The 12211-nt window shown below is 45.4% G+C and overlaps 1 protein-coding gene across 1 annotated transcript in view; it reads right to left on the minus strand.

The window, feature by feature from the left end:
- Nucleotides 1–2898: 2898 nt before the first annotated feature.
- Nucleotides 2899–12211, minus strand: part of LOC142573153 (uncharacterized) — a 46919-nt gene continuing 37606 nt past the window's right edge. Inside the window, exon 4 of the mRNA XM_075682703.1 lies at nucleotides 2899–4008. Within this exon, the coding sequence (XP_075538818.1) occupies nucleotides 3760–4008 (249 nt within the window). The 3' untranslated portion in view covers nucleotides 2899–3759. The remainder of the gene's footprint in view (nucleotides 4009–12211) is intronic.

A 12211-nucleotide genomic window follows, 5' to 3' on the forward strand; every position in this document is an offset into this window, starting at 1 on the left:
AAATTGCGCACTTGAGGTAGGCGCAACCAAAACAAGCTCAGGGTATGAGGAGAAACACATTTGCATGTGTGAAAAACACTTCGAGCCGAAGGCACTCATTCTGCAGACGGGTGCACAAGGAATGGAGAATAAAAAAAGAGTCCATGCTACAAGAGAACTATCAGATCAAAGCAGACGCCATTCCGGAAGCTTTTATACCCTACCCCGGGACTGCCACCTGAGGGCGCTGCGAGTGTCGTCCTACGGAAGGTGGATAAGGCCAATGACAGGATAAGGGTTCCCCTAGACACACACTAGACTCGCTCTTGCGTTTCGCGAATACGCACAGCTCCTTAGACAGGTCGGTGTACGCTCAGCCCCCTTCTCTTCTTGTTCCATAGAAGAGGTCCCTGACTTTGACCCGTCCGTTAGTATCACAAACTTAGAGCGCAGCTCTTAGGGGCCAGTTCCTGTGGCAAGCGTCCGCGTAACCTTGCGAACGAGCACCTCAAAATATGAAACAGTGAACGTGGTGTGAAAGATGAAAGAAGCGAGCAGCGGACGGCAGAGACCAATGAGAGTGGACCCTTCTTTGACGTGCACCTGGAAACTGGTGTTATGCGGACCAACCCGACCGTCGGATGCGTATTCCTAGACGGACCGCCCGTTTCGTACCATTGTCTGCTCGCGTCATCTCTCTCTGGCGCTTGTTTGGTTTGCTTCGTTTGAAATTGTTCACGATTGTTTTTATAGTCACGATTTGCGTTTGCTTTATATCATTGTATGCGCGAAGCGAGCTGTGTTGCAATTTCTGGAAGCCACGTTGCGCCATCTATTACGCCGAAACCTTCGACGAGTCATGTATTAAAGCTGACGCGCTTGACCCGCAGATCAGGTTTACGACAATCGCTGACGCTGCGGCCTGTCTTTCTCGAATTCTTTACCTGAGTATATTGTTAAATAAGAACACGTGTAGAGTTGCACTAAAATTTCGCATTTGGGAGTATTGTAATCGCCGGTGAATTTTTTTAACATCATCATGGCCTCTCGGTTGAGTTTCTTGTCGAAGGGAAAAGAGGGCCTCACCCAATGACAAGGCATCTTGCAATGACACGATACGTGTTCGCAGATACCTTGTAATGAGTGCTGTAAGATGGAAACTGTGGCCTTAGAACTTAAATTTATTCCATACTTTTTTTACTCAATTTCTCCAATCATCCCTCCACCAGTGGTCGAAATTTTTGCGGTCCACCTCCATTTTGCCCGTCGTTCAGGAGACGCCACGAGAACCATGAGAACTCAGATGTGGAGAGGTGCGTCATTAGAAAAAAACAAAATAAAAATAAATAATTACGAAGCTACAACTTATTCGCCATTCGCCCTCCGCTATTGGTTAGCATGCTGCGCCCACTTGGACTCGCTGTCACGCGACGTCAGATAACCTACGAGAACTCACCGTGTCTCAGTCAGGTGCAGGCGTTATAGGTAAACTATTAGGCTGATCAATACTTTTTTTTTTCAGAACGACCAGGGACTGCCCCGTTCCGAAAGGAATAGGTGTGTGCCCAACGATCACTAGGACACAGCGTACTCTGAACTGCCGGGAGCGTGGGTCTATTTTCGCATAATAAACATTTTTACGTGTAGTATAACATTGCCGTGTCCTTTAAGCACCTCTACGACACCGCTCTCCGAATATTTCTTCACTGAGGAACCGTCTTAGCGGCATTTTTAACATTCCGTTTAACGCCACTGCGATTTTCGACCAGTCATCGCATGCAAGAAAACGAAAGTCGCAGACACCAGCAGCGCCCTCCTCATCCTATTATCTACATTCACTGCGCCAGCTGAGCCCCAACGAATCCCTCGCCTATTCTGCGTGGCCCTCCCTTATAGCGAGCCAATTGGAAAAAGAAAAACCTGGTTACAATAGTTTTATGTTATGCTGCCCCTTTTCTGCCCTTTACAAAACAGAATGCCGGAGAAAGTGTCGTATAGCTAGCAGATATCGGAGTTCATACCCTAAAAAGTTTGAAAATTCATTTTTCCCCACCCCCAAAGTGCCAATAAAATTTGTGAATTTGGTTTTATTTCCTTCTTCTATCCAACAACTTGATCTGATTTGCTACTACAATGTGCCGTAGGTACTGTGCTTGCTCAGCGGTTATACGCCGTTCCGCCGACAGGTAAAATGCAGCCTAATCAAAAGCCCTTTCCTAAGGTAGCCTCTCATAGCTTTGCTTTAGAATGTTGACACCGCCAACTGAATATTCTATAATATATTTCTTCCTGACTGAAACGAATAATCTCCATACGTAACTATGCTTATATTGCCATGCACAAGCACGCCCACTTTAAGTGCCACGCGAACTTGTGCAACAGTAGGTCAATCACTGGACCTTTAGACGAAGGGCGCGGCGAAGCGGTAACGCGTCGCAGGGCTGAACGCAACTTGTATGAATAATACGATTTGTCCCACCAGGTCGGTCACTTAACGCTCTGATATATAGCTTATAACAAACGCACAAGACACAGAAGAAATTACCCGAAAGTTTCCGTCGCAACTTCAATCACAAAACATCATGAATTAATGCGAGTGAGGCGCCGTTCCCGCTGAAAGATTGGCAAGAACACGCAGCCTTGGCCATGCAAGCGCCGCAGATTGGTGATGTACTAATGGCAGCGCATCTAGTGGCGGCGGCCTTATATAATCCATATGTAAATCTTTCGGAGATGTTTTTCTCACTATAGGCAAACCATTGAAGGACGCTCATATTACGGTCAGATTTTTCCTAAACTTGTGCGTCCGCAATACAGTTTAGGATTACTCGAAACAGCTGAATCCATTCCAACGTTGTAAGAAATGAAATACCGATGTTATACTTGAAGCTCTTTCTCACAAGCAATGTGTAGGGAGGGGAAGGAAACCAGTTTTGTAGGTAGATCCCAACTTTATTAGGCGTATGTTTTCCTGTTGTACATGGTAGCAAAAACTTTAGCGCGCAAAATTAATAGTGGCATATCTACAACATTCATTGACATTCTTTCATTTGATTTCAGCAAAGAAGTTTTCACGGGTTCATATTGGTTTTACTGCTCGCAGCAAGTTTCGAATCACATGACAATAATAGAAAAAGAGAGTGCTGAATGGGAAAACAACTACAGCGGTTACGTAAGACCTACTAATATGCTTTAGTTTGCTATATTGGAGTATAATATTAGTTGATATAGTGGTCGCTAATAACAACCGCTCATTCCCTCAGTCTGCAATTAAACAATCACCAACTGTTTTTTATTAAGTGTAGTGTAGTTTTCTTTCCTTCAACTGTGTTGAATGTAAGTAAGAGTTAGTGAAGCTCTGTTGAGACAAAGCTACATCTTATTTTAGCATTGTCGCGTGCACTTTCTGATTTTGCACTGAATCGTATGCCATGCAATAAGTAAAATTTGTCACCAATGGGCACGCATCTACTAGATTTACGGGTTGGCGGTGCCTTTCCCTAAGCATGTTGTACAGCTTTTGTGTCAGATGGCGATCATTCAGATTTCACCTTGTGGGACACCATTCGTATTTGTGTTTCGCGTTTGTGTGTTACAGCATATAACTTTGTAGCTATTACTTCATTCGACATATTGGTTTATATAGATACAATAGAGCTTCTTGCAGAAATTGGGAAATACCATAAAACAAAGAAATAATTGCAGCTAGTAAGAAAGATCTGGAGATCATACAGTGTGCGAAATACATAAAGCTCAGGTATAAAGCTTCACATATTGTAATTACTGATGCTCCCCGCCTCTGATTAGGTTGCTATTTTTGGACTTATTTCTTTTTTCGCTTTTCGGCTTAGTCTTTGGTTTCTTCGTGCGCTTTGGTTTCTTTGTCCGTCTGGTACGCCTGCTCTTCCGGGGCCGAGCAGTAGTTGTGGATTTGTCTCCCAAGAATATCTGAACATCTTCATCGTCTTTATGAAAACACCCCGCCACTGACGGCAGCTCGGCACAAATTCCGTGTGACTGCCCTGGGAACTGCAAATATAGAAAAATCATAGGTATCTCACGTAACATGAAAAAGAAACTTAAAGCACGAAAAATATCCATTTGTTTTAAGGAGATACCGAATAAAATTTGGAAAAAATGACGAACGCGTTAGAATTTTATTCAGGAAACGCGATTATTCCGATGATCGCATTCCATACATATTATTAAACGGCTGGGTTGTGGGCGTTTTACGAGCCAGCCACAAGATAGACCGCGTGGCGCTGAGAGCCTACGGGCGTGATGACTTGCCTAGCCCTTGGCATAGATCAGCTCACGCTCACACGCCTTTGGCAGTGCTAGGTGAGCCCGTAGAGGGAGAAAGATGAATAAAGGGAAATGCATTGAAACCTGGTGGGAAGATCATATTTTTTTTTCCTGAACTGGGCAAAAAGGAGACATTAGAGGAATAAAGCACACCATTGGAGTGACCGCCGGCACAAAAAAAAAAACAGTTTGCAGCCACTTTAGAATACGCTAACGATGATTCAGCCGAAAGACAGCGCGCTCACGAGGCATCCATTCACAACCTGACATTTTCTTTTGAATGCGTTGTTACTTCCTATCGTTTGTTTTCTCCCACGAGAGGTCAAGGGTTCCAGTGTCTAAATAGTTCTAACCTGTAAACTTCACCCTAAATAAGACGAAATGTGGCTGGTTCGACTCCCACCAAAAATTGTGGGTTCGAGTGCATTAACTCTGTTTTATTTAAACGTGCCTTTATTAACATTGCCTTAAGGACAAAGGTAGTGGGTTCCACTCTTGACCTTCACGACGTAAATTCGAATTCAACTTGGAGATATGGCCGGTCCTCCCATAATTTCTATGTTGAGTCGTGGCTTCGAGTTCCTCAACACAAACGGTCGATCGTGGGTTCGACTACAACCAAATGTCGAAGGCTTAACTCTTACCAAAGGTCTTGGTTTTGATTATCGCCCTTAACGGTGTCAGTTGGAATCCAACTTGCAGATATGACTCGTTGGCCCGTACCTCCAGATAGGTTCCACTCCCCCCAGAGTTCGACGGCTCGACCCCCCTCAAACGTGTCTTCGGGTGTCTTAATTAACTCTATCCTAATGAACTGTTTATTAATTATCTTCGTCTTAATACCCTAAAGTCATGCATACGACTCAAATGTAGGCTCGAGGGCCTGAATAAAATATATGTTAATTACCAGTGTTTTAATTAACATCGTCTTAATTAACCCTAGAGTCGTGGCTTCGACCATCAGTGCTGGCACCATCAGTTTTTGAGACATTGAACTTTGGTCGATCAAAGATGGATGGTTCGACTCCCACCAAAGGTCGTGGGTTCGCGTCCCACCAATTCTCGTGGGTCGCATCGTTAATTCTGATACTATAACGCCGGAGGTCAGTTTTTCCATAACGCCGGACATTGGAGTTTTCGACCGATGCGCTACTTTTGGCTTTCGCCTTAAAAATCACACTCAAGTGTAATTGCGTGCCCTTGTCGGCAGGAAAATATGCAAAATGCTAAGAAAACCAGCGGCACGAGCGACGGTTGTGACTCCGACATAAGTGTAGTAGACACAAGTAACGATACGAATCCTACAGTACCAGCGACCACGCACCAGCGATTTCTTACAAGTTCCGATGGGATGCCGTGTCATATTAAATGTTAGAAAACAAAAAAATGCCTGGATATCCTCCCGTAACGGCGGGAGCGATGGGATTGCCGCAGCCAAGCACAGCGACGAATTCGTGTGACGTTGCCTGCCACATAGCCGGCGTGTTTGGCGAGCCTGTTCCGCACCGGTCCGCTCACCCCTAACCAGGCGTTCGCATTTATCGTCGCTTAGAACGGTACAGAAACCCGCTTCAATTCCGTCCTGTGAAAGTGGATGTGCAACGAAGCTGTTGCCGTCGTTAAACAAGCACTACAACCACAAGCGAAGCACGTCCCATGCTCACGCACGTGTGCTGAAGTGCAGCATACATTATCATTCTTCTAGTCCCTCCGCCGAGATCAAATGCCTTTTAGAAGTAACTGAAAATTTTCAAAGTAAATTGCGTCAGCCAATTCATAAGGTACACAAGTAGCTGCTGAAACGAAAGCGTGGAATTATAATTAGAGTATGCGACAAGGCCTAACTATTACCCGCTAACTGAAAGACAAAGCCCTTTTTCAGATGCCGTTTGAACTCTGTCTAAACGGCCGCAGCCACTACATGGCGGTGTTGTTTTAAAGCGAAAGATTTACTAGCTTCGTCGAGCCGAGTGGCGCTGTCACCGCGGATTTTACCTTCATTTGATCGCAGCTGCGCGGTAGCCTTGGCAATGCATCACGTGACACACCGCGCCGCCACGTGCAGTAGCCGCCGCCGCCGGCGGCTTGGCGCATGCGCTCTCCACAGCTAGGGCGCCGACTGACCACGTGACTTGCCGCGCACATGTCTAATGCCCCAACCACTGGCACGCGTCGGCAAGCTTCGGCGCGCGCCGACAAGCCAACGCTTCGCTTCGCGTTGGTCGGAGGAAGAGGGCACGCAACCACTGGACAGAAGCTATGAAGCGCGCTGAAGCTCTCTCCTCGGCTGCGGCGCACTGTTGTTGGACTACATTGTCTTCATCCGTCAAAGCCCGGCCTAAAACAGCCTGCTGTAAACTAAGCTTGAAACAACAAGTTAGTGATCTGTATGTGCTTTTAGATATAAAAAAACACGTTTGAATAATGAATATACTGCCGTAACAGTTCGCCTTTATTTTTGAAGTAAAAATAGTGCACGAAATATCGACATCAGCGCTCACGCGTCGTCTGCCTGGAAGATCGCTTTGCAAACACCTGCACAACGATGCCATATCATATCAATAACTGTTGTAACATTTCATTTTTGGTAACTAATTGTACAGCCAACTATGTAAGAATTAGGCATGCAAAATATCACTTAGAAATCTGTGTTGGAAATATTGTCACGTAGTAGTGACGGCAAATAAATAGTGCAGACTCAATCGCAACGATAGCGGCGAGCAATGTCGGCAATCGCCGAAAAATTAATCTTTGGGTCAAGCGCGTCGGTTTGCATACATCAGTCGTCGAAAGTTACAGCCTATTCGCTGGTGCCCGCGCGCCTTCCAGAAACTACTATACGTGTCGCGTATGCACTCAGATTAACAGGGTTCGTCGACAACAGATAGAACCATCGATAACATTCGCGAAACATCCGATACGTTCAGGCGCATCCTGCACCGAGCGATAACGTTTAACATGTTTTAGCCGGTGAAATAAGGTAACCAGATACAGATAAAACATCCGTGTCAATATAATTACGCTTGTTGGTGCATGAAAAAAACGTGAACAAGTTGGTTCTGAGAAAATTAGCAAAAAATAATTGAAACACTTGTAGCACTCACACACACAAGAAACTCTAGAATAGCTAAGATTTATGTAATTCGTAGCTTGTATCCGCCCAATTCTTGATTCTGCCAAATCTAGCCCATGGAGCACTTCTATAGTTCTAGGTTGTTTTGTTGTGAGTGAAAATCATGCAAAATACGGCATGCAATTCCAAGAGCGTGAAGGGCATGTTGTCTAATTATCTATGTGAAGAGAAGCTTAGCATTTTGTCGAAGTACACACAAAGATCTTTCATTTTATCGACTATAAGGAGTGGAGCATCACGTAGGGTATATAAAAATTTCACCCGGTGCGTTTTCTGCATATAACTTAATGCCATAGTATTAGAAGCAGTTAAGAGTACTTATTGTTTCTGCACCAGTTTGAGAGTGAAAAAAATGTCTTTTTGGAAGTCGATGCAGTGGTGAACACTGTTGACGGTCTCAAATAGCTTTTAGTTGTCGGCACACAAAGTCATGCTGTTCATTTATTAAAATGCTATTAGCTCTAGCAGAAATCAAGGAATCCAATATCGATTCAAACACTTTTGACGCACTGCAGAGGATAGGTATAGATCGTTAGTTAGTAACTGCACATCTAGCACCAGATTTATCTATGGACAATGTCCATGCTACCTTCCGAGTGCTCAAAAAGGTACTAGACTTTAGGGAACTATTGAAGATGTTTATGGAGAACAGGGAACAAATATGCTTCCATACGTCTTAACTCTTTCAGAAGCCACTTTTCCCGTTGATTGATCGTTCTTTTCACGACATCTCTTGCATATTCGGAATCGTAGAAAATGTACAGCTGCAGAAAATATTAAGAATTTTCAATTGTTCAGCGAATTTTGTCAAGCTTACAAAATTTTGACTCCTTGCGAAAACTCACTACAGGAACTCAAAATATGACAACATGCACTATTTCACTTTTGAAAATCTTAAAAAGCACTTATCCAGCCACTTGAAAATAATGCCTGGTGCACGAAATTGTAAAAAAAAAAAGAGGTGAACCCACTACATACAACATACTGACAAGAGTAAAAACACCCAGCCGTCTACCTTCCCACTCATTTTGCTAAAACATTCTGCACGTTATTCTAAATTGCAGCACAGTTCCAGTAATAAGTGTTTCAAGATGCATGAAACATATTTTAAATATCATTACTTTTATTAGTGCTTTTGCTATTGATGCACTTTCCTGCTGTGCACAATTGTTTAGACAACGTCTCAAAGGGTTAAGCTTTGCGGAAGAAATACCATCAACAACACAAGAAAAGGAAGGTTTAAGGCACTTCATACACTTGAAAACAAGCTTTTCATTGACTGAGAGGGTACACAATGTGCCAGATTTAGAAGGAAGGTTACTTGAAGCATATTTCACACCATATTGCAAACATAAATGTTCTGCGAAGGCATCAGCAGTGTTCGAGACAACTCCACTATTTTCACGAAGAAAACGCCCATCCTTGGTACTCTTTTTAGAAGAGTGAGAGCGCACAACGCTCCAGCAATATTATGAATTATGTGTCACGCTGGCTTCAACACAATCAATATGGTCGTAGTGATGATCCTAATAATAATAATAATAATAATAATAATAATAATAATAATAATCTTAGTGGTAACTTGGCACTCTAGACTAAAGAGAAGCCTGACGCCTGTATGTTAGAGCGTCTGATAACCAGCCATCTAGAGCAGGAATTTTCAGGATGCAGAAGACACCTCATTCCCCTCCACGTGCACAAACACGCACACACGCACATACACTTGCTCAATAACACAGCACGGCATACGCGCACACATTCGACGGGTGCACAACACACAGGAGTGCCAATTCAGTCTGGTTCCAAGGAAGGAGAATCCAAATGGCCAAGGGGGGTGAAGAGGAAGCTCTGTATGCCAGATATAATCACGGAGTTGTGGTGTCGGGCTATAGAGGCGCATTGAGGGCTCGGGCTGTGCTGAGCACTTGTTCAGACGAACTGAGGAAAGATTAATGCTGTTCAGAGAGCCATCAAGCATCCTGCAGTGTAGACTAGTGCAATGTTGCGCTGGTATTGCAGGGTGTGCTACTTGAGGGGTTTGAGGCAATTCTCGTAGGCTGGCATGAGTTTGCGACAACCGAAAAGACAGCGCTGAACAAGCTTAAGTTTGTTAGCGTCGCGAGTTTGGTACGGGAACTATACTGATGAGCAGTACTCAAGTCGCGACAGAATGATAAAAGCGTAGAGTGCTAGGAAAACCTTACGTCATCAGGGAAGGTAGGCAAGGGACACAAACCCCAGAATGGGCCGATGCTTAGATGCAGTGCTGGTGACATATGCGGAAAAGTGGAGAGAAGAGCTAAATGTTACACCCAGGCTGGGTAGGACCCGAACCGTCTTTATAGAGGTGCCTCCAAGGAAGTAGGTTGGACGTGCAGCAGTTTTGGTGTGGCTGATATGCATGGAAGTGCTTTTTGCAGTGCTACTACAAGGTTTGTTATTGTAGGCACAGTCGGTCACCATTACGGAATGTATCTATTGGAAGCGAATATGCTGTTCATCGACATTTTGTTGTTGTGGAAGCCTTAACTTGTTAATCAAACACATCCTGTGCTGGTGCATTAGTAACTTGGTTTTTAGTAAATCTTTGTCCTGACGACAATTTATAGTATCGCAGCAAGAAACATTTTAGTAGAAGCTGAAGGGATTCCAGCAGTTTAAGCATACCGACTGCACTCACACTATACACTCACACGATCTACACGTTCCATAAACAAAAAGGGAGATAAAAAATCAATTACCGTTTCATTGACTCAGTACTTGCTGCTTCTGAAGCAGGCATCGAAGAAATTATGGCATACGCTGCTACATGCATAGGTCATGCATGATGCAGGTCCTGCTATGTAGTGCACATGGGGCACACTATGCAAACAGATTTCTTTTTGCAGTGCTCAAGTATAAGGACACACTGACTCAAACATGACTCCGTTGTCACGTCTGCTTCAGTGCGTCAGTGTTCTTGATTGCTACAAGAGTAATTTATCTCCAACTAGCTCGAAAGACGGATGCACTCGAAAGAAATGAGTGAAGGAGCGCAATGAACTTGTACTGAACAGGATTCACATGCTGAATTGAAGAGCGCAATGTCAGATGAAGCGGGCGGCACGGCTGATTGTGTAAGTACTTCCCATAGTTCGGCTACTAGTGTCTTTCGCTTTCGGAAGTTATCTTTGCCATTGGAAACAGCGCAGAGCTTGCCCGTCAAACTACAGTCGCCCGACACCACACGAAACACGCCGCGTCGTGTTGGGTGGTCAGCCGCGGCGTGTTTGGAACTTGTGTGGAACCGTGTGGAACCGTGTGGAACCAAGTTCCACACGGTTCATTCACCACATCACACGAAGTCAGGAGTGCCATATTTTAAATCACCGCAGCACCAAACGGACCTGAAAATTCATTTCCTTTAACAGATTTTCTCAGCTGGATTCGTTCACTCACCAGTCACGAACTCGATGGATACGCTAGGCCTACGCGTAACGTAAACAACATGGGCGATAGGCGAGTGCTGATTATCCAGACTTCGGAACTCGTAAACATGTTCCCTTTCGTTTTGAGCACAGAAAAATACACCTACAACAAGCACAGACATTGCGGCAATCGCGATTCCGTTGGCTGTTTTAGCAGACGATCGTACCGAGCGCGGCGGAACCCAGTGGGCAGGTTGGATTAGTCGGCGTCGTTCGCAGTCGCTTCGGATCCACGTCGCACTGCCACAATCCACGATCGTCGGTCGGTCGCGCCGTCGTGTCGTTGTCAGCCTACTATTACAACACCGTCTTTCAGGAACACTGTCGCGCGCGTCGTGCGTCCAAAGAACTCGGACGATCGTTGGTGCCGGCGCCTTTGCATGGGCGATCATCATAGGCATAGCAGCCGGAGGATTCGCTGCCTCCGATTGGTTGACGCTTGCGACGCGTCGCAGCCTCTCATTGGTGCACGCTGGCGCAGCTTCGCCGCGCGTCGGAAAACTTCTGGCATCGCCTGTAGGCATAATCGCTGCGCGTCGTCACGCTTCGCCGTGTTCCCGACCAACGCTTTTGACGCTTTGGCGCGTGCCGAAGTTTTCCGATGCGTGCCAGTGGTTGGGGCATAAGAGGACCGCCGCACTTGCCTAGTCAGTGCGAGCTTCGCCTCGGATGAGAGCGAGGCCGAGATGTATTAAACGCGAAAGCTTTACTACGACAGCCAGCGAGCCATTTCGGCTCGTCGAGCCGTATGCCATACGCCGTGCTCGACGTACGACCTTGAGCAGCCGTTGCCTAGCAACGCCGCAGCCGCGCTCCAACAGATGGCGCCGACGCCGCTACCGGCGACACTCGCTCCACCAGATGTGCTGCGCTGACGTACAGAGAGAGGAGGTGTCGCCTGGCGGGAGTATATACATATATATATATATATATATATATATATATATATATATATATTTATATATATATATATATATATATATAATATATGCGTGTGTGTATGTATATATGCGCTGCGCCTCAGCGTATTTAGTCTCTATGGAGAGCGCTCAAGAGACTCCAGAAGGCGCCACACGACTCGATAAGCGTCGTAACGAAGATGCGACTTGAACAAGTCGTGGCACGTCCCGGAGTGACTATTCAAGTGCGGAAGAGATCCCTTTGAGTTCTCGAGAGCCTCGGAATGAGATGCTGCGTAGACGACGAGCCGAGGAAACGGAGGAAGAACGTGCAAGACGACTCGACACCACAAGCGTAGCCATGCGGCTTTTGCTTTCGCAATTGAACTAGGGTTAACCAGAGCTAAACCACAGGCAATTCTTTTCTT

Source organism: Dermacentor variabilis, chromosome 2 (genome assembly GCF_050947875.1).
Source record: "Dermacentor variabilis isolate Ectoservices chromosome 2, ASM5094787v1, whole genome shotgun sequence".
Classification (NCBI taxonomy): domain Eukaryota; kingdom Metazoa; phylum Arthropoda; class Arachnida; order Ixodida; family Ixodidae; genus Dermacentor; species Dermacentor variabilis.